This window comes from Vitis vinifera, chromosome 4 (assembly GCF_030704535.1).
Source record: "Vitis vinifera cultivar Pinot Noir 40024 chromosome 4, ASM3070453v1".
NCBI lineage: Eukaryota > Viridiplantae > Streptophyta > Magnoliopsida > Vitales > Vitaceae > Vitis > Vitis vinifera.
In genome coordinates, this window is record NC_081808.1 from 9,678,304 (window position 1) to 9,700,845 (window position 22,542).

At 29.8% G+C, this 22,542-nt stretch overlaps 3 protein-coding genes across 6 annotated transcripts in view; 2 read left to right on the forward strand and 1 right to left on the reverse strand.

Moving 5' to 3' along the window:
* Positions 1–1,471, forward strand: part of LOC100244450 (lysine-specific demethylase JMJ26) — a 68,112-nt gene extending 66,641 nt beyond the window's left edge. For 3 of the 4 annotated variants that reach the window (XM_010650564.3, XM_010650565.3, XM_010650563.3), the window contains one exon: positions 1,026–1,471. In XM_010650564.3, coding sequence (XP_010648866.1) covers positions 1,026–1,098 — 73 coding nt within the window. In that variant the 3' untranslated portion in view covers positions 1,099–1,471. The remainder of the gene's footprint in view (positions 1–1,025) is intronic. The other variant, XR_009465489.1, reaches the window with a different exon arrangement.
* Positions 1,472–2,067: 596 nt separating this feature from the next.
* On the reverse strand, positions 2,068–8,090 carry LOC100854316 (uncharacterized). The gene is made up of 5 exons (XM_003631788.4): positions 7,737–8,090; positions 6,527–6,720; positions 3,643–3,727; positions 2,604–2,669; positions 2,068–2,502 (listed from the first exon to the last, which is right to left on the reverse strand). Exons 1-5 carry the CDS (start codon positions 7,818–7,820, stop codon positions 2,410–2,412), a joined length of 522 nt encoding a protein of 173 aa, XP_003631836.1. The 5' UTR covers positions 7,821–8,090; the 3' UTR covers positions 2,068–2,409.
* Positions 8,091–17,936: 9,846 nt separating this feature from the next.
* On the forward strand, positions 17,937–20,251 carry LOC100261573 (protein ROOT PRIMORDIUM DEFECTIVE 1). Its single transcript, XM_002264500.4, has one exon. The coding sequence runs from the start codon at positions 17,966–17,968 to the stop codon at positions 19,166–19,168; it is 1,203 nt and encodes a 400-aa protein (XP_002264536.1). The 5' UTR covers positions 17,937–17,965; the 3' UTR covers positions 19,169–20,251.
* The last annotated feature ends 2,291 nt before the right edge of the window (positions 20,252–22,542 follow it).

Below are 22,542 nucleotides of genomic sequence, written 5' to 3' on the forward strand. Positions count from 1 at the left end.
GATTATGGATTAAGGTTTTGGAAACCAGAGCTTGACAGAGTACTATTTTATGCATGTTTTATGTTGTATGTTGAATTTTTTTTATTTAAGAAATTAACATTTATGTTAAAGCTTTAGTCTTTTGGACTTTCAATTTAAGAAATTGACATTTATCTTCAAATAGAAAAAGAAAGTTGTGGGGAGTTGATGAATTATGGGGCTCGCTGTTGATAACCAGGGCTATGGCTCGGGTGGGTTGGATTGGGTTAGACTGTTATGGTCTACAAACATTAGTGCTAATATCCTCACAAAAGTGGATGGGAAGTTGATGAAATATGGGCTTGACTGATTGTAACAAGGGTCTGTAACATGTTCCAAATCAGATTAGGGGTCTGTAAGAAAATTGTGCAATATCTTATAGTTGCAAATATTAGCAACTTTTGTTGTGGTAAATATTGGGAACTTAAAGGGTATATTTATACTTTTAGTGAATCTGCTATTTGTCCCATGTAAATCTTAGATAATAACATGATCCCATAGGGTTTTCCTTTCTGGGAATTCTATTTTTATTTGGTTTACATGGCATCGGAGCCAATTCATTCTGTTCCCTCTTAAGAGGGACCTATCATGAAAATTAGCACCCAGGTGATGTCAATGTTAATGTTAGTTATACTACTATAGTGGATATCTGTATTTTCTCTATACCTTAAGACAAATCAATTTGTTGCTCCCCTGATTTTTGTTTTCTATTCTTCCATTAGATCAATTGTGCATGTGTGTGCTTTTGCTAGTTAAACTGGGATTGACACCTCAATGATTTGTTGGATTCATGTGTAAGACCATCTGCGGGCCAGTCAGGGCATTGGATCTCTGAACTGTCTCGTATTATGGTTAGTGATAAGAGTCGTTTATATTTTCTTTAATGCATTTATGTGAAGTAAATACCCACAACCATGAATCGACACCATGGACAATATATGATGAACCTTTCAGGGCCTGATATTTTACAGCCACAATCTTTTTCTAAATAATTTTGTTCCTCGTAGGGATGAAGCTGCAGTTCCATCACCACCAGAAACTACAGAGCCACCTACAGATTCTCATCAATCATCTGAATGAAAAACATCTTCCTTGGCTTCGTCTTCTTCACATTCAATCTGAATCTCGGACATCAGCTCAGGACTAGGGAAGCGCATCTCTATCAGATCAGAACACCGGAAACTTTAACCTGTTCAACAACTCTTTTAACTCAAAATTAACCATGGTATCCAAGGACTAATGCTTTCAACTAGTTGCTGTATAAATTAGTTTGCTAGATCATGTATATGCTGTTTTCTACACTTCAATTTTGTTGAATTTGAGCTGCTCCTATGTGAAGGCATCTCTATAGCAGTCTCTCTTTTTGGGTTTTGGGAGCTCCGAATGTTCTGTAATACTCTTAGTACTCTCTGAACTTGAGAGGGATGCATGAATGTAAATATTTTTGACTCAATTCTCCTGTTAGTAAGTAGAATCTGATGATTCAATGAAGCCCATCATATCTCAGAAGTACCTCCAGGACCATCCGAAAGACTGCAACTAAGTTTTCCTAGATTTATAAGTTTGCTAATTTTTATTTTTTTACTATTTTCAAACATCAATAATATATGAACATCAAGAAAATTTCTAAAATTATTGAAAATTTGTAGAATTCTTTTACATATGGAAATATAATTATTTTCTATTTTAAAACATGAGGCACAGTAATAACCATCAAATATATTTAGTATTCGAGGAAATTATTATTTTTGATAAAAAAAAAATATAAAAAATGGAATATGATAGACAATGCACTGTTCCATGTTCACAAATAACTGATTTGATAAGAACTTGCTTTTGTTTCCCAAAGTAGCAATTATTCCCAGCAATGATTTAAAAAGATGGAATTCATGTTAGGACAGGCGATGTAAGAATGCATAAGATTTTACAACAAACATATCATCTAAGAAGAATAACTTGTTTGAGAGGAGACTGTACGGACTCATACTATAATTCCCGACTATGAGAAACATGCAAAAAGAAAAAGAATGGCAGTTTGAGGGGCACATAGGGACAAATGTGTAGTTCAGCTAGTAGTGATATAATGACGTTATTGGAGGCACTACAAGCACAAAATTCAATCAAAGTTTTAAGCCAACCTCATTCGAGAGCCTTGAACCAGCACCCACTCCGAGCATTCACTGGAAAAAATTAGAAGTATAGTGCAAATGAACTAAATGATCCAAATTTACATGAAATGCCTTCTTTATCTATCAAAATAGTGTACATTTCCTCTGTTCTGCTCAACCAGATCATGAAACTCACATTCAAAACTCGGGCTTCAAGGCATTCATTGTCAAACTGAAGCTAATTAGGTATCACCCAAAACTGGTCTTCTCATTCATAGGTGACCTATCTAGTCCTTGTCTTCATGATTTTGACTTTTGAAGCCTTCCTCTCCATTTTCTCTCTCTTCTTGCGAGTCTTCTCATCTTCCGTGGCTCCCTGTGGAACATAATTCACACAAGTAACTAACTATAACAACTATATATTATGCTTTGCCTAGCCTCCAAATGACGTAAAAGAAGAATAAGGGTGACAGGTACCTCCGAACTTTGTGACAAAAATCCCCTGGTTAGACGAAAAATCTTGTAGCCTGCAAATGCTGGTATCTGGAAAGCAGCAGGTAAGAAAGTTTAGTTGTGCACCTACTGTCCCACCTTTTCACTTTAGCAACTCATCTGCAATCTCTCTAATAAACCATTTTTTCTTTATCTGTATCTTTTTTTTTTTCCCTTTTTTAATGACAAATAGAAGATGACATGCATCATAGACATTGGCACAATTTATCAATCTGCAAATATTTTTACATACATACGTAAAAATGTGCAGTTGTTCAATGGCATGCATGGAACTAGGCCAAAAAACACAATTCAACGACTGAACTCAGAAGGTTTCGCCATATTGCTTATTTGATCAAGCAATGCTCACCATGACGTAGCAACACCTAATAAATCAACACTAATGAGTCAAATCTGTTCTAAGATACCAGCAATTTTAAAAGGATGATTTTCCCATCTTTTATTACCATCCATATCTTTCCAAGAAAAGAAAGAGCAATTGGGCAATAATGTTATGATATATTAAAAGCTACCCTTGCCCTTGGTACCTGGCTTAAGTGGCAAGGGGTTGGGGTGGTCATGTGGTACACACACACACACACATGAAAGACTACTAATTGATTTTTAGATATAATAAGATTGGGCCACCATCACATCTAAGATGAGAATTTTCTTTCTTGTGGTAGCAATAATATTAATAATAAAATCAATATAATCAGGTTTAAAGACCATCAAGACTTTTATTCTCAAGGACCACTAGATGATGTCAAGTGGATGGCTCAAACCAAATACAACGGAAGGATTAACATCCTTCAAATGATAACAATTTTTATTATAAATCAATCCTTTCCCTCTTCTGAATTTCATCTATATTTTAATAATCTCTTTCATCAAGAAATTCCAAAGCTTAACATTTATACATGTTCTCCATTACTTGACCTTCAATCCACATGCATGACTACAAGGTGCCATCATGTGCATTGTGAGTGCATGTTTCCAAACAAAAATCAGGAATGGATCTTACCACCAGATACGTGTACCAAAACTTTTCAGAGATGATGGACATGATTTGCACAAAGCTTGTAATGTAGATTACATCATGTAAATAACTGCAAGACAACCAACTCAGAAGTAAGATTTGGTTTTATGGATTACGTGAAAAATTAACAGTTTGTATTGATAGAAACCAATTATAACGTAGACAGAAGACTAAAGAATATATATTTAACTATGTTGAATAAATGCCTAATATGGAAAATGAACCCCATCACTCATGTGAACAGTAGATTAGAGAATGCATACTGAACTATGCAATGTTGAATAAGCCTAATAGGGAAAATTAACCTAATCATTCATGTGAACTTGGAACCCCAGGACTTGAGGGGAAAATACTACAAAAAGTACCCAGTTTTAGTATTTTAAATCAATTCATGACAGGGTCTTCCCAGAATTTTGGAATTGCAAAATAGTAGAATCCAATTTATCTAGGAAAGGAAAACTAGATCTCAACCAAAGATTGATATCCAAAAAACAAAATAGAGTTAAAAAAAAACTATCTCAAACAATCACTACCTTTTTCCATATCATATTAAACCAAAGATGGAAAAAGTCTCCACTTGCCTAAGAACAGTTCTAGAAAATTTATTATAGAACTCCTTTTATTTGTTGAAGGAAATGCTTAGCAGCAGCTGCTGCTCCAGCAATTTGTTTCTGGATGAGCTTAGAGACTGAATCTGATCAGGCAATAGCATTACGACAAAAGCCTAGTTTATAATGAACTTCAATAAGGTAATTGGGGTAGTCTGATGTCATTCAAATAAGAGTATAGAACATGGTTTTCATTGAGATTATCCAAGGTTTCTCTGTGATGCAAATTTAAAATGTAGGAAAAAAAATCCACTTATCCACCATCAAATTATAACTACTTTGAAGAACATGAACTCAAAAGAAAGAATTAATTTCACCTACAGGTAGGGAAGAAAGTTATACACATTTTGATCCCGTTTCAGAACTTGGGCTGTGAAAAAACATAAGATCAGGCTGCCAATTAACATGTATGTCATTTTCTTGATTTACGTATCATATCTGAGATGGTTAGTTTCCATATTCCTCTCATTTCACCAAGAGATGAACTCCAGAAGAGTTTGCCAGGAAGAGTTTGCCAGAAAAAGGACAAGTCTTCTTCACAAGGCATATCTGAGCAAGAGAGAACTATGGTTTCAAGTATAAACATCCACTATAGTCTATAGTATAAGTAAAGCCTAAAACCAATGCCACTACATATCAAAGATAGAGAAGAAACTCACGTATAATCTAAGTTCACAAAAAATTAGAAAATATCAGCTTCAGTTTTAAATGATCATAACTATCAAGCCTGCATTTTAAGCCAAGATAATCCAGGAATGTTGACAATGCACTTAGTATATAGTTGCCAAATTTATAGATGCAGAGGGAATCATACATGTAACCTAACAGCAAGGCAACTCAACCACATTAAAAAGTTGCAGTAGTTTAATTAGCAATAAGACTAGAAGGCAAGAATGTGATCGGCTTTCTATGGCAAGCACCTGGATGTTATTCGATAATTCATGTTAGACCAACTTTATATTGGTCACAAGGATGAGAAAAAAAAAATTATCACACAAATATAATGGCAACTATCAAATGTCTCATACCGCTTGGACATTAATAAATAAAATTTGAACAGAGAAATATATAAATTTACTTCCATGATGCCAATTATTGACTTGCAATTTTGTAGAAGATGCTTTAGCCATTTAGCTATAACTTCATGACAAAACCAATCATGAAATTCAAAGTAACTGTTTTTAAATGATATCAACATTTGATAGGATCCTTATGAACATTTATTTATCTAAATATGCTAATAACAAAATGCTAGGCTACTAGTTATACAAGGAATTATTTCCAACAATCTGTGGCTGATGTGGTTGTGAAATATAAATAACAACTACAATCTGCAGTAATGGATTTGACATTAAAGTCAACCCAATCTCATTTGACTTTGTCAGAATAAATTGAGTCCCATATGACTCTGAATCCATTATCATGAACAACATTTGAAACCATGGATCAGATTAACGTTTCAGTACTAATTCCCTTCCAAGGATCATGAAAAATGTCACCTAAACTCAAGTTTGAAACCAAGTATTCCTATACTTAAAGTTCAGGACTAAAAGACAACAAAAAGCACATTTTCCTTGGACTATTCTAAAATCCAAATATCCTATCGATGCATATGTGTGCACGTGCATGAGTTAGGAACTCAATAGGAGGTTCAAGCTATTGACTGGTGCTCTGGCATAGATTTCATCAACCTTGATGAGATACCATTAGATGTCCTTTGGCACTTTGCACAAGTGTCATACCCCTCAACCAAATATGACAATGTGCAAGTACTGTACCATGCATTCAATGGACACATCCATATAAGAACCAGCAAAAACTTCTAATGGCATCAGGTCAATGTGGCTTCAGAATATAGCATCTAAAATGACCTTGGTGGTTAAACAATCTGAAAAGGGAACACAAAATAATGAATTGGATTCATGTACCCGCTTGCACAATTGAGCAAAATATCCAGCTTCCACAATTCTAACATCCAGCATGATAGGTTCTATTCTGAACAAACTAGCAGCAGAAAGATTCTAAATCTTGATCCTTCCTTAGTGTGTGTGTGCAGAAACTTGATCATCAAATTTGTCCCCTATTCCCTGCTCTAGCAAGCACAATACCCATGATTTTTTTTCAAAAGCTTCATTTTTTAAGCTAGCAATAATGATGATTCACATTAACAATGGTCCTCATGAAATACCAACATAGGGAAGGCATAAAAAGCATAAAAAATTGGAAAGAATCAAATAGAGAATAACAGGAGGAAGACATACCCACAAACTCCACCAGTACTCATGTCAAATCCTCCATCCAAAAGCTCCCCATCATCATGATAGGCAGGTTTTGCCATTGAGGCAAGTTGCCGATAGGGGATCACATAGGCTGCAGTGGTCAACAACAGGCCAATCCAATGCTTCCAGGTGAAGGTGGAATAGAAGAACAGCATCCTCACCAACACATATATAACCTAAATGATCACAATTCAAGCCATAAACATAATGCCTTAAAACAAAAACAGACCTAGATGATACAACATAAGGAATAACAAGCGAATTAAGTTAAGGAGCAAAATGCAAACCATTTAGCAGAATTATGCCCAGTCCTAATTACAGGGATAGCAAACAATTGGAGTTTTAAGGCCACAAGGAGAGTCCTAAGGGCTTAGCCATGGAAGGTTCCTTGATTATAAAAAAAAAAAGGGCCATGTGACCCAACATAGTTCATCTTGGCGGTAAACTCTAGATGAAAACCTTTATGTTACCATTTTGACAAAAGTCACCTATAAAGGTCATTATTTTCCACCCAACCCTACCATCATTTCAATAAGGAACCTAACACACTTCATCTGCAATGCATGGAAACAGAGTAGAAATAAAAAATCCATATAGGCAGTATAGTGATATTATTAATAGTGGCAGTAGCACCACAATGAACATAGAAATTATATAACAAGCCAACACCCCAACCCACCAGAAGAAAGAGGAATCATCTTAGAACTTGGTTTGCTTTCAGAGAAAACATAAGAACATAAGCAAAATCACAACTTTGAATCTTGGGTTCTCCTCTTTTACTGTTGAAAATGGTTTCCCAATTCCGGGAACTGCGAAAACAAAAAATTCCGCCCACTGGAGCTTAATACATCTTTTTAGCCCAATTTACTTGATTTTATTTTCTATTTTTTCCTGAACATTCAACAAATTGTTTTCCTTTTACTCCATTTTCCAAGCTTTCATCTGGTTGCCGTGAAAACATAAGGAAATTTTCTGTACTTTTCATTGCTTGGGCGGAGAAACCAAATTCCTCACTGACTGGTACCAAATATAGCAAACAATTTGAAGTAATTAAACTGAAAGCAAGCCAACGAAACATAAAAACATAAAAACATAAAAATTAAACAAATTTTTTTTCTTATTCTCAGTTTTCTCAGAGACCAAACATATGAATTAGGAGTAGATAGGGAAATTATAAGAAGAGAAAGCGTACATTACAGGCGATGATGAGGCGAAGAAGCTTAGTCATGTGGCGACTGTTCTCCTCCTTACGCTTCTTGGCGCCTTGGTTCGCCATGCCTCTTTACCTACAATTCCCGAATCTGCGGTGCGTAGCTGTAAACCCTAACACCAGTTCGTTCAACAGATACGAGCAGATTGGAAATGATGGAGAATATCAAATACCTGCCTATGGGGAGGTTTGATCGTATTGGACGATGGAATTCAACAAGAATATCAATTATCAAATACCTCCCTATGGGGGTTGTTTGGTTTGTTAGGGTACCTTTTCTTCGATCAAGAATGGGAATTTCCTTGCACCGATTTATGATAACCTTTCTTTTTCTTTTTTTCTTTGTTTTTTTTTTTTTTTTGAAAATACCAACAAAAAATTAATTAATAGAAAAAACGCCTAATTAATAAAATCGTTCAATATTTATCATTTTATTTAAAAATTTTCTAATATTTAAGATATGAGTTATATTTTAAATTTTAAAATAATTTTTAAAGGTTATTTATTGTCTTTTGAAGGTAGGGAGAATTGTGTTTTGGGCCCAGCTGGGCCCAAAAATTAATAAAAGATCCTCATAAGTTCCATATTTAAGCCCAACACCTAAAGAAAGTTTACAAATTGAAAAGAAGGATATGAAACATTCAATTTTCCGAAAATGCCCTTTATTGTCAAAAAGAAAAAGAAAACAACTAACTTTCCTACTCTCTTTCATTCTTTTTTTCCCTCTCTCTTTCATCATTCACCTTGTCTTTTTCTCTCACATATTAATTGGTGGGACATGTAAATTAATTCTTTTATAGAAAAGTGTTACTATTTTCATCAATTATTTTTCTCCCAAAAACCATGCCTAATAAATTAAATATTGGAAATCAATGGTTGAAAATGATTATTACTATATTTTTAAAGTAAATATTTTTTAAATACCTCATAATTTTTTTTAAACTTACAAAATATATAATAAATATTTTTTAAACACCTTAAAAAATATATTATTTTTTGGACAATACATTGATATTATCTTAATATATTATTTTGTAACATGATCATTTTTTAACTAATGATGATAATTAATTTTTAATTGAATAATGTATTATAACTTAATAATTTGAAAAATATTCAAATGTCCTTTTAAATCTAAAATAGATGTGGACTTGATATGGTTTAAATTATTAAATCATGATGTCATTAAGTTAAGCAAATGTATCATATTAAGAGATGTGTATGTAAATTATATCATAATTTTCTCTTTTTTTTTTATTTTTTTTCCTCATACATGATATCTTTTGTATAAAGTTTTGTAGATGAAAAATAACAAAATCTTTTGTTATGTAAAGAGGCATAACAACACATTAAAATTGAAAAGAGAATATAATGGAACACAAATTAAATGAAAATCACTTTAAATAAGGATATAATAGAAAACATATAAATGTAAGAAAAAACAAGTTTAGATGAAATTTAAAATAAAAATCAAAGAAAATAAATTAAAAGTAATAATATAAAAATTGTAGAATCTTCAAAACTATAATTACAACAAAAAAATTATTTTAAATTAACTTGATAATTTAAATTAATGATTTTTTATAAAAAAAATTACAAATGTTACAAAGATAATTTTTTATCCTTTTTAATTCTATTTAAATATGATTTTTTTAATATCTTCTAACATTATGTTTATAAAGGTAAAATAATAAAAATATATATTTTATTCGGTTTACTTGTAATAAACACTTTAATTTTGGAATACTCTTTTATAGTTAATGTAACACCCTTATATAATAGTGCAAATTTCATAAATAATTTATGGGTAACAAATAAAATAAAGAAATGATTCAAAATTAACTAAAATTTTTCACAAATGGTAACCTTGTACACCCTTGTACACTTAGTATATTTCCCTTGTACATTTAGTACATTTCCCTTGTACAGTTAGTGTAACATCATTGTACAATGGTGCAATATATCCCTCTTAAGTTGTGTGTCCATGTAAGTATATTAATCTTATTTCTAATGGTTTGGCTAACAAAATAGTGGATGAATTAGGATTAAATTTTTTTTCCCCAAACATTATTACTAAGAAAAGTATCGAAATTTCCATGTGAAAGTTAAATAAATTGCATGACATAGGTATGCAATCTATGGGTGACAAGGAAAATGAAAAAGTGATTCAAAATCGATTAAATTTTTTTATAGATGGTAGTCTTGTACACTCTTGTACACTTAGTACATTTTCCTTGTACACTTAGTACATTTCCCTTGTACAATTAGTGTAATACCATTGTATAATATATTTATCCTAAGTAATATGTCCATGTAGGTATGTTAACCATATTTCTAATGGTTTAACTAATAAAAGGATGGATGAATTAGGGTTAGTTTTTTTTTTTTTCCCAAACATCATTATTGGGGAAAGTATTGAAATTTCCATATGGGAGTTAAATAAAGTGCATGACATGAGTATGCAATTTGTGGGTGACAAGGAAAGTAAAGGAGTGGTTCAAAATAGATTGAAATCTTTTATAAATGGTAATCTTATACACTGCTTGTACACTTAGTACATTTCCCTTATACATACTCTTATATAGTGACACAAATTTCATATTCCCGTAGTGCATATATGCCTATATTTGTATTAAACATGATTCTAGTAGTTTGATTAAAAAAATGATGAAAAACTTCAATCCAATTTTTTTATGAACATATTACATTTTTGTGAAAAAAAATATACAATTGACCAATTCCTTTATTTAATTGTGAACATATTATATTTTAAAAATAAAAAAGAATAATTAATAAATGAAATTTAATTCTTTTTATTATCTTAGTATTAAACAAGGTTTTCAATTTTCATTTTTAAAAATATTTTTCATTTTTTTAATTAAATGTATTTTCAAAAAGAGACAATATAGAAAATAAAAATAATTTTTAAAAATAAAAAAATAATAAAAACTAGAAAAAATATTTTAAAACCAATCTCAAACATAATCTATATAGTTTTTAACTACTTGTTTTTATTTAAAATGAGTAAACATATCATTTAACCCTTTTGTATGAGAAAAAAATCAATCTCTACTATACTATGTATTGATATAATCCATTTCTATATACGAAAACATTTTAGTTGGATATTTAAAATAAAAACTCTTCATCTATCCTCTTTCTCTCTTTTTCTTTTTTCTCATTTCAATAAATTTTCAATTAATTCAAATCATTAAAAAAATTCCTTAATAAACAAATTTGGAACATTCATATAACTTATTACAAAAGTCTATATTCAAAAAATTATTAAACTATGGAAAGAAAAAGATTAAAAAAAAAACTTTAAACTTTTTATTTTATAATAATAAAAAAAATAAACTTTAAAATACTTTTTAGTATAAAAGAAAAAAAAATAGTAAATATATTTATTTTAAATAGTGTTTTAATCATTAAATTATTTACTTGTAAAATGTAAAAAATAATTTTTATTCATTTAAATTAATATTTTTTCCAAAAGTATGTTCCAAAATAATTTTTGAATCATTAATATAATTTTTATTTATTTATAATTTAAAAATAGAAAATAATGTTGATTTTTCAATTATTTTTAAAGGAGTTTAAAAAATAATTAAATAAATGAGAATTTTATGGATGGGGCATGTAAAGAGTGGTGGTATAAATGTAAAGAGTGGTGGTATAAAGACAAAATGATGGGTGTAAGTAAAAAGGGGTATTTTTGTCTATTCCAACCTTATATCCTTACAATCAATTATAGGTGTTTGGAGGATCTTTTATTAATTTTTGGGCCCAGCTGGGCCCAAAACACAATTCTCCCTTGAAGGTAAGTCAAAATCAGAATGTACAGGTTTTAAATTCTATTTTTAAAATTGTCTTTACATAACTTCTTCACTTTTTGCAATTGGTCCCTCATGATTTGAGATTTCAAAGTGTGAGTCTTTTTCACTATACTGTAATGAGAGCTTGATCATTCTCAAAGATTTTTGAGGGTGTAAAATGGTTCAATCTTAGTGGATTTTAGGAGGTTATCTTGATATGTGGATGTAAGATTCAATCTTGGATCTAAACCACGTAAATCCTGCTTGTTTTGTTTTGATTTCTAGTATTATTTTCTTTGTCTTCTTATATTGGTGTTCGACCTCAATTCATCTAGGAACTTAAATAAAAACTCAACAACAATACTTTCTCTATGGGTCACATGAAGTCTGAGAAGCCAACAGATGGCTCTAAGATTAGAAAGGTGGATAGAGTAGTGGCACCTCCACCTTTTAGGGTAGAGGAGTATCGGTGGTCAAGATAACCAAGGAGGAGTATCGGAGGGTATCGGTCCGACGATATCTCGATAGTAAAGTCAATGTGCTACAATGCCTTCCCCTTTTGCTTCTGAGGGGATTTGAACCTTTTGGTCTGGGATTCACTCCATTTACCATCTGGGCAAACTTGCCCTTATTATATATTGTACACTAAATTTATATATACTTAAACTCATTATATATAGAAAATATTAAAAGAATGTTTTAAAGAGCAAATTAATTATAATTATTTTATAATTAAATGCAAAATTTTCTTTTAATTGATTACCAAAAATATAAAAATTATATAATTTTCTTCATAATGTTTTTAATATCATTAATAATTAATTAAATATTAAAAATTTATATATATCATAATTTATTTTATATTGTTTAATACAATTGAATTTGATGGATCATAATTTTAATATTAATATATATTTTAAAATTAGACATATTATAATCAAATATTATAATATTAGATGTAATTTAATAATAAATATATACTTATAAAATTCATATTTTTATCGATGCATACGATATTATTATCAAATATGATAAATCATGTTATACATATATCAAATTTTTCAATAAAATAACTTTAAAATGTCTATTATATTTCTAATTATATTATTATAAGGTTTTCTTTACATTTTCGTGAATTTTTAACAATTTTAAGCTTACCGATATTTTTCAAAATATCCGTCAATATATCTCCGATATATCTAATATATCCGTAAAATCAAAGTACCGATATATCCATGATTATCGATATTTTCATCCTTGAAAATAACTAGGGTATTGAGGGTCAGCAAGGCAACCAGGAGGTTGGCCCTAACTTTGAGATACCTCCGCTTCAAACTGAGCACCGTACTGCATAGGGCGCTCAAACAGAGGTAGAGCATTTTGTTGAGGGCGTTTTTAGGGAGAATTGCTGGGCCCAAAAATTAATAAAAGATCCTCCAAACACCTGTAATTGATTATAAGGATATAAGGTTGGAATAGACAAAAATACCCCTTTTTACTTACACCCATCATTTTGTCTTTATACCACCACTCTTTACATGCCCCATCCATAAAATTCTCCTTTATTTAATCATTTTTTTATTTTTTTATTATTTTTTAAACTCCTTTAAAAATAATTGAAAAATCAACATTATTTTATATTTTAAAATTATAAATAAATAAAAATTATATTAATGATTCAAAAATTATTTTGGAACATACTTTTGAAAAAAATATTAATTTAAATGAATAAAAATTATTTTTTACATTTTATAAGTAAATAATTTAATGATTAAAACACTATTTAAAATATATATATTTACTATTTTTTTCTTTTATACTAAAAAGTATTTTAAAGTTTATTTTTTTTATTATTATAAAATAAAAAGTTTAAAGTTTTTTTTTTTAATCTTTTTCTTTCCATAGTTTAATAATTTTTTGAACATAGACTTTTGTAATAAGTTATATGAATGTTCCAAATTTGTTTATTAAGGAATTTTTTTAATGATTTGAATTAATTGAAAATTTATTGAAATGAGAAAAAAGAAAAAGAGAGAAAGAGGATAGATGAAGAGTTTTTATTTTAAATATCCAACTAAAATGTTTTCATATTTAGAAATGGATTATATCAATACATAGTATAGTAGAGATTGATTTTTTTCTCATACAAAAGGGTTAAATGATATGTTTATTCATTTTAAATAAAAACAAGTAGTTAAAAATTATATAGATTATGTTTGAGTTTGGTTTTAAAATATTTTTTCTAGTTTTTATTATTTTTTTATTTTTTAAAATTATTTTTATTTTCTATATTGTCTCTTTTTGAAAATACATTTAATTAAAAAAATGAAAAATATTTTTAAAAATGAAAATTGAAGACCTTGTTTAATACTAAGATAATAAAAAGAATTAAATTTCATTTATTAATTATTCTTTTTTATTTTTAAAATATAATATGTTCACAATTAAATAAAGGAATTGATCAATTGTATATTTTTTTTCACAAAAATGTAATATGTTCATAAAAAAATTGGATTGAAGTTTTTCATTATTTTTTTAATCAAACTACTAGAATCATATTTAATACAAATATAGACATATATGGACTACGGGAATATGAAATTTGTATCACTATATAAGAGTATTTACTAACTATATAAGGGAAATGTACTAAGTGTACAAGCAGTGTATAAGATTACCATTTATAAAAGATTTCAATTTATTTTGAACCACTCCTTTATTTTCCTTGTCACCCACAAATTGCATACTCATGTCATGCTCTTTATTTAACTCCCATATGGAAATTCCGATACTTTCCCCAATAATGATGTTTGGGAAAAAAAAAAAACTAACCCTAATTCATCCATCCTTTTATTAGTTAAACCATTAGAAATATGGTTAACATACCTACATGGACATATTACTTAGGATAGATATATTGTACAATGGTATTATACTAATTGTACAAGGGAAATGTACTAAGTGTACAAGGAAAATGTACTAAGTGTACAAGGGTGTACAAGACTACCATTTATAAAAAAATTTAATCGATTTTGAATCACTTTTTCATTTTCCTTGTCACCCATAGATTGCATACCTATGTCATGCAATTTATTTAACTTTCACATGGAAATTTCGATACTTTTCTTAATAATAATGTTTGGGGAAAAAAAATTTAATCCTAATTCATCCACCATTTTGTTAGCCAAACCATTAGAAATAAGATTAATATACCTACATGGACATACAACTTAAGAGGGATATATTGCACCATTGTACAATGATGTTACACTAACTGTACAAGGGAAATGTACTAAATGTACAAGGGAAATATACTAAGTGTACAAGGGTGTACAATGTTACTATTTATGAAAGATTTTAGTTAATTTTGAATCATTTCTTTATTTTCTTTGTTACCCATAAATTATTTATGAAATTTGCACTATTATATAAGGGTGTTACACTAACTATAAAAGAGTATTCCAAAATTAAAGTGTTTATTACAAGTAAACCGAATAAAATATATATTTTTACTATTTTACCTTTATAAACATAATGTTAGTAGATATTAAAAAAATCATATTTAAATAGAATTAAAAAGGATAAAAAATTATCTTTGTAACATTTGTAATTTTTTTTATAAAAAATCATTAATTTAAATTATCAAGTTAATTTAAAATAATTTTTTTGTTGTAATTATAGTTTTGAAGATTCTACGATTTTTATATTATTACTTTTAATTTATTTTCTTTGATTTTTTATTTTAAATTTCATCTAAATTTGTTTTTTCTTACATTTATATGTTTTCTATTATATCCTTATTTAAAGTGATTTTCATCTAATTTGTGTTCCATTATATTCCCTTTTCAATTTTAATGTGTTGTTATGCCTCTTTACATAACAAAAGATTTTGTTATTTTTCATCTACAAAACTTTATACAAAAGATATCATGTACGAGGAAAAAAAATAAAAAAAAGAGAAAATTATGATATAATTTACATACACATCTCTTAATATGATACATTTGCTTAACTTAATGACATCATGCTTTAATAATTTAAACCATGTCAAGTCCACATCTATTTTAGATTTAAAAGGGCATTTGAATATTTTTCAAATTATTAAGTTATAATACATTATTCAATTAAAAATTAATTATCACCATTAGTTAAAAAATGATCATGTTACAAAATAATATATTAAGATAATATCAATGTATTGTCCAAAAAATAGAGAAAATATTTAAATAATTGTCTACAACCTTAAAGATATTTATATATATATTGGATAAAAAAGAATAATAATATTTTTTAAGGTGTTTAAAAAATATTTATTATATATTTTGTAAGTTTAAAAAAAAAAATTATGAGGTATTTAAAAAATATTTACTTTAAAAATATAGTAATAATCATTTTCAACCATTGATTTCCAATATGTAATTTATTAGGCATGGTTTTTGGGAGAAAAATAATTGATGAAAATAGTAACACTTTTCTATAAAAGAATTAATTTACATGTCCCACCAATTAATATGTGAGAGAAAAAGACAAGGTGAATGATGAAAGAGAGAGGGAAAAAAAGAATGAAAGAGAGTAGGAAATTAGTTGTTTTCTTTTTCTTTTTGACAATAAAGGGCATTTTTGGAAAATTGAATGTTTCATATCCTTCTTTTCAATTTGTAAACTTTCTTTAGGTGTTGGGCTTAAATATGGAACTTATGAGGATCTTTTATTAATTTTTGGGCCCAACTGGGCCCAAAACATAATTCTCCCGCGTTTTTACTGAGCCCATGTGTACCGAGTCCATGTACTCAAAGGCACCTCATATTGTGCCTACTTATACCAAGCCAACATACACTGAGATCCCACAGCCGTAGGCCCCTCCTGTTGATACTATTATTATTTACTATACTATATTACATATTAATATAATCCTATTTTATAAGATAATATAGTTGATATATCGATATATAAATATTATTTATTGATGAATATCATATTATTAACACAATTATTGGTATATTATGTCTTTTTATATATTATTTTAATTAATTTTAAATTATTCATAAATTATTTAAAATAAATAATTTATCATTAAACTACCTTTTTTTAATAATGAATATATGAAAACAACTCTAAAAGTTCATCTAGTTAAATATAGTTATCTTCCTCAATGATTGTTAATAAAATGAAATTTTAAAATGATAAAAATAAAAAATACAAAATAATTTATTTAAAGAAACTAAAGGACATTCTTATACTTTTCTTGTTTATTGCACTAAATTATATATTAATATAATCGTATTTTATGAGATAATATATTTGATATATTTATTTTTCAATATTATTTATTGATGAATATCATAATATTAACTTAATTATTGGTATATTATGTCATTTTAGATATTATTTTAATTAATTTTAAATTACTCATAAATTCTTTAAAATAAACAATTTATTATTAAACTACTTTTTTTTAATAATGAATATATGAAAACAAGTCTAAAATCTCATTTAGTTAAAAATAATTGCCTTCACGAATGATTGTTAATAATAAATAAAATGAGATTTTAATATTTTTATTAAAAAAAGTCATTGACATGACGAAAGAGATATAATGCAAATCATTACAATTATTAAAAATTAATAATTCCAATTTATCTTCAAATGTTAAATTATTAATATTTTACAAATGAGATATTCAAAATTACCTTTAAAGAATTTATTTGAAACATAGACTTAGAAAAAAAAGAGAGTCAAATGCTTATTAAAAAATAAATTCATATGTTAGTTTTTATTCAACAAAATGATAATAAATTTATTATTTAGAAATGATAAAAAAAAAAAAACTATTGATATTTTATAGATGTTATAATTATCATAATAAATTTTTAGTTTAAAAATTTATTTTAAATAATAATGAGTAGAAAACTAAAAGTTTGACTATAAAAAATAAATTCATATCTAAGTTTCAATTTTTTATCTAATATAATAACAACACATTTATTATTAGAAAGAAAAAAAAAATCATTTTTAAATATCAAATTATTGATATTTTAGCATCTCTTCAAAATGATGGTGACGGCCAAAAAAAAAAAAAAAAAGTTTACATCACTAAAAAAGGTAAATGTAGATAGTATTAAAATAAGAGATTTAATTGTGAAATCGACATCACATATACCTCTACATGCATGATATGTTTTGTACTGTTAGTAGATTGGATGAAAAATATCCCAAATTTATAAATTTAATATTTTATATTTTTGATATAAATATTTTTTAATATTTTAATTATTTATACGTGTGTTTTAAAAATAAATGTTTAATTGAATATATTTAAAATTTTTTTTTAAAGTAATAGTAATTTTTATATGACATACTATTAGAAGTGCCAAATCGAAGGAAGAAGAAACAGCAATGGCCACCCACCACATTTTCAAACGCATTCTTCTTTATCCTCCCTCCACATCCGTCAGATTCAAAACCACCTCAGTCCAATATGTAGCCTCCAGAGCCAGAGATCCCACATTCGAGAAGCTCATGGACAACTACAAAAACCTACTCAAAGTCATCGCCATTCAAGACCTCATCCTTGCAAACCCTAAAAACCCCACTGTCTCCCTCCAATTCCTCTCCAATCTTTCCCAAAAACTCCACCTCAACCGCGGTGCCGCCTCCTTCCTCCGCAAATACCCCCATATTTTCCACGTTTTCTATGACCCATCCAAGTCCCTGCCCTTCTGCAAATTGACTGACGCCGCAGTCGAAATTTCCCGCCTAGAAGCGGCTGCAATACGCGGTTCGATGCCCATTGTGGTGGACCGGTTGGTTCGGCTGCTGTCCATGTCCACGGTGGCGAGATCGTTGCCGCTTCGAGCGATTTTCAAGGTTTGGAGGGAGCTTGGCCTTCCTGATGATTTCGAGGACTCGGTAATATTGCAAAACCCCCATCTTTTTAAGCTTTGTGATGGCAATGAACCGAATACTCATTTGTTGAAGCTTGTAAGTGTAATTCCTAGTGTTAATTTGAGGGCTGCAGTTGAGAATTGGAGGATTATGGAGTGTTGTAAGGAGGATTGTGGTTCTAGTGTTGATCCACTCGAACTTCGGTTTAGTTTCAAGCATGGGTTTCCTCCGGGAATGAGGTTGGGGAAGAACTTTAAGGCCAAGGTTAAGGAGTGGCAGAGGCTGCTGTATGTGGGGCCGTATGAGGAAATGGGGGAGAAGAAGAAGTCTAAGTCTGGAATCATGGGGTTGGAGAAACGGGCAGTTGCAATTGTTCATGAATTTTTGAGTTTGACGGTGGAGAAGACGGTGGAAGTGGAGAAGATTAGTCATTTTAGGAAATGGTTTGGGATTGATTTGAATATAAGGGATTTGTTTTTGGACCATCCTGGGATGTTTTATTTGTCAACCAAGGGAAAGAGGCATACGGTTTTTTTGAGAGAAGCTTATGAAAGGGGTTGTTTGATTGATCCAAATCCTGTGTATGATGCTAGGAGGAAGCTTCTTGATCTTGTTGTTTTGGGACGCCATGGTTTATTTTCCAGTGATTCAACACTCCAGGACATGGATGGTTGTGAGGAGGGTAAGTTGCAAGAGGAGGGCGGCAACGGTTGAAGTCATGATGACATCTTACATGTGACCGGGAGTTACAATTGTAAATTGTGGATGGAGTTTTCAGATTGGGAAAGGCCCCTGCCTCAGGATACTCAATTGCAGGAAGAAGGTTGAAATTTATACTAAAATGAAGTTAGAAAAGCCAAATGAAGAAGATTCAATGGAAATGTGTGATTGTCCAAACACGTATTGATGGTTTTATGCATGTTTGTTGGCAATGGCAAGTTTGTGACATTAGATGGTAACTGAAATCCCTTGCCAGGGGAAAACCTTAATTCATTTACAGTTTCTTTCGGGCTAAAGGTGTTGAAGATGCAGGACACACAATTCCTTTGAAAGAATTGGCTACCAGATATTTGTGAAACTAGGTAGCAATGGGAGTCATAAGCTACAAGGCTTTTACATTGGTTGTTGAATGTATGAAATAAGAACTACTGATGATGTAAAAATGTGATGGTGGAAACAGAAAGCAGTAGTAAGGTTCTTCACAGGCCTTTCTGTCTGGAACCATTCTTTATCAGATGCTCCAGAGTTAAGCACCTTCTCAACTGAGTACTGTGATGAATTGAAGTGAGGCCTTGGAAGAAAATGGGTCTTGATCCAGGGCAACTTGAGGAGATTAATGGAGGAAGTTCATATCCATAAGGGCAATGCCCCTGTGTTGTTTCTCTTGGTTCCAATGTTGAAGGGGGTGGGAATGATTTTTCTTCAATTAATGGGACTACCTAAGACTCTGAAAAAGTGGTCCATTGGCTTGCCTGTGGATGGGAGAACTTTCCAGTTACATTACATGTTTATTGATTTATTCTTTTTAACTGATTTTATCCTATTACTGATATGTGTACTCTCTAAGAACTAAAAAAAGGCACTGCCATACTCTTACTTGCTCTGATTCATGATGACACTGATCCTGGTCATGAAAATAGATAAGATTGATCATTAACATTTTAAAATCTCATTCTTACCTAAAGACATGGTTTTATTTTCCCATGGAACAATCAGAAAGTTAAGTGTTGTTGGATTTTTGACTATTTGTATTTTCTCCTAGATCCTTCTATGGGAATACATGCACTTTTCCTCTTATGTTGGTTTCGTTTGGTTAGTTCTTTTTTATGTGTTCTATTTCTTTGGGAGCTTAAATAGTGAAGTGATTTTGTTGGCTTACTTGGTACCCTTTTGGTGTGCGGTGCACCAAACAAAAGCTGTGTTGCCTGTGTGGTGTATATGTTGAACTTTGAGTCTAAGAAGAGTTCTTGATGAAGACTATTATGGTTGCCACTATTAGTCCTGGGAGAAACAAAATAGTTAAAATTGTTGCTAGACATGCGAAACTATGATCCCATATGACCTTACAAAAGAAAGTATGAACAATTTGGACATCTAATGGAGATTTGAGTTGTTCATTTGGGAAAGCTTTGAAGCATGTTGCCTCTATTCAGGCTTCTAGTCATGTCTAGAGGCATATATTGTCCATCGTTGCTAGATATTGAAAGTGTAGTTTCTAATTGTCAAAGACTGATAGAAAAAATAAAATTGTAAAGACTCTAGCTTCTACTATAGTTGGTTGCTTTACATCGCTCTTTCCATTACTATTTGGTATGGAGTAAGAACCCCTTCCAAGGTTTTTTTGATGAATTCCATTTTATCTTGCATGACTTCTATTGCTATCACTTTTATTAGAAATGCTTTACAAGTCTGTTTATTCAATTTGCTTTTCGGGTGTTTGGATCTCTTATCAAGTTATAGCTCAAAATTATTACTAGATTTTAAAAAAATAATAAATTTTTTTGTTAAATGTTGGATATAGGTTTTTGGTTTTGTTTTTTTAAGTACAAAAATAATAGAATATATCTCATCTTTTTAAAATTTAATTTCAAGTTTTTGAAAACTTGAGATAATATGATGTTTCTAATATTTAAAATTTTTAAATATTTTTTTTATATCATTATGTTTTTTTTTATAGCTCAAAGTAGTTTTCATGCCTTGTTTCAACTTCCAAAACAAAGAACACAATTGAGCTGCCTCATTCCTTCCCCTATTCACCCTTTAAATTCCAATAAAAATATAGGGTTATTGGATTAAAAGGATCATTGGTAACCAATTTTGTGAATCTAACCTTTTTTTTTTTTTTAATATGTTAACAAAAATACCCTCATTGTTTTTTTTTAATTTATTTATAAAAATAATATTTTATTTTAAAATATATTATAGATACTTGAAATAATTAAAGATATTTAGGTAAAAAATGAATTGCTCTTCAAAGAAAAACATGAAAAAAAGATAAATTCATGAATATGAGGATTATTCTTTCAACCCTTTTAACCAATTAATTCTAAAATATAATCATTTCAAGCCTTTAACAACAGTAGATCAACCTTCAACTAGGTTAAGCTCAATCACTCGTGGCTCCATGTCCCTATAGTAGCCTTAAGAATGATTTCCAAGCATTGCAAATAGAGTAGGATGGATCACGCTCATCTCCCCTTTGCAACGGCTCCAAAACAGCCTTAGAATGCATTTTTGCAGAGTGTGTAGCTCATTACACCCCTTTTGAGCATCTTCATTTTTGTTTTGCATGGCCATTTGAATTAGTCTCCGCCTAAGATTCGCACAAATGTAGTTGTCGTGTGGTTTCGTATGGGCATTCGAAATTGCATAGGTCAATTTTGCATGAGTTTACAGTCAAGTGGGGTTTTGAAAGTGCATTCGAACTTCATTCAGAACCACCATTCTCCTTTCTTCTTCACTTGACATGCCGTCCATCCACCGGGCTGCTTCCCGTGGATGAATTCACTGTATTTTCATCTAATTCCTAGCTGCCAATGGTGCCAAATGACCTTCCAAAGGCATGATAAGCTTCGTGTATATTTCTTCTCTCACGCCAGTCATGTCATGATTCCAATTGCCTTGAAAATAGAACTAAAACTACACTAGAAGCACGACAAAAGAAGATTAGTATCAAAACTAGAGCCCAGCAACAAAAATGATATGTTCTTACAACACAAAATTTCCCATAAAGGAATAGGAAAATCACACAAGAAAACTCACTTGGAAACATAAGGTAGCGGACCCTTTTTGAGTGAAACTGGTTTTCAACATATCACTATTAAAAACATAAAAGAGAGGAATGAGTCAAACTTCACTCCTCAAACTTCAGTGTTTGATGCAAAGACAATAAATTAAAAAAGTTCAAACTCCAGAGGATCATTATACAAACCCACATAAAAATTCCTCACCCTTGCCTTCTGAAATTGGAGAAACTTCAATGTCTATTTTGATTTTGAATAATGAATAAGAGTCCAACTAAAAGAAGAAAAGAAGTATGGAGAGAAGGCATTTTAGTGACAAGGGTGTACATGTATGATTTTCATGCA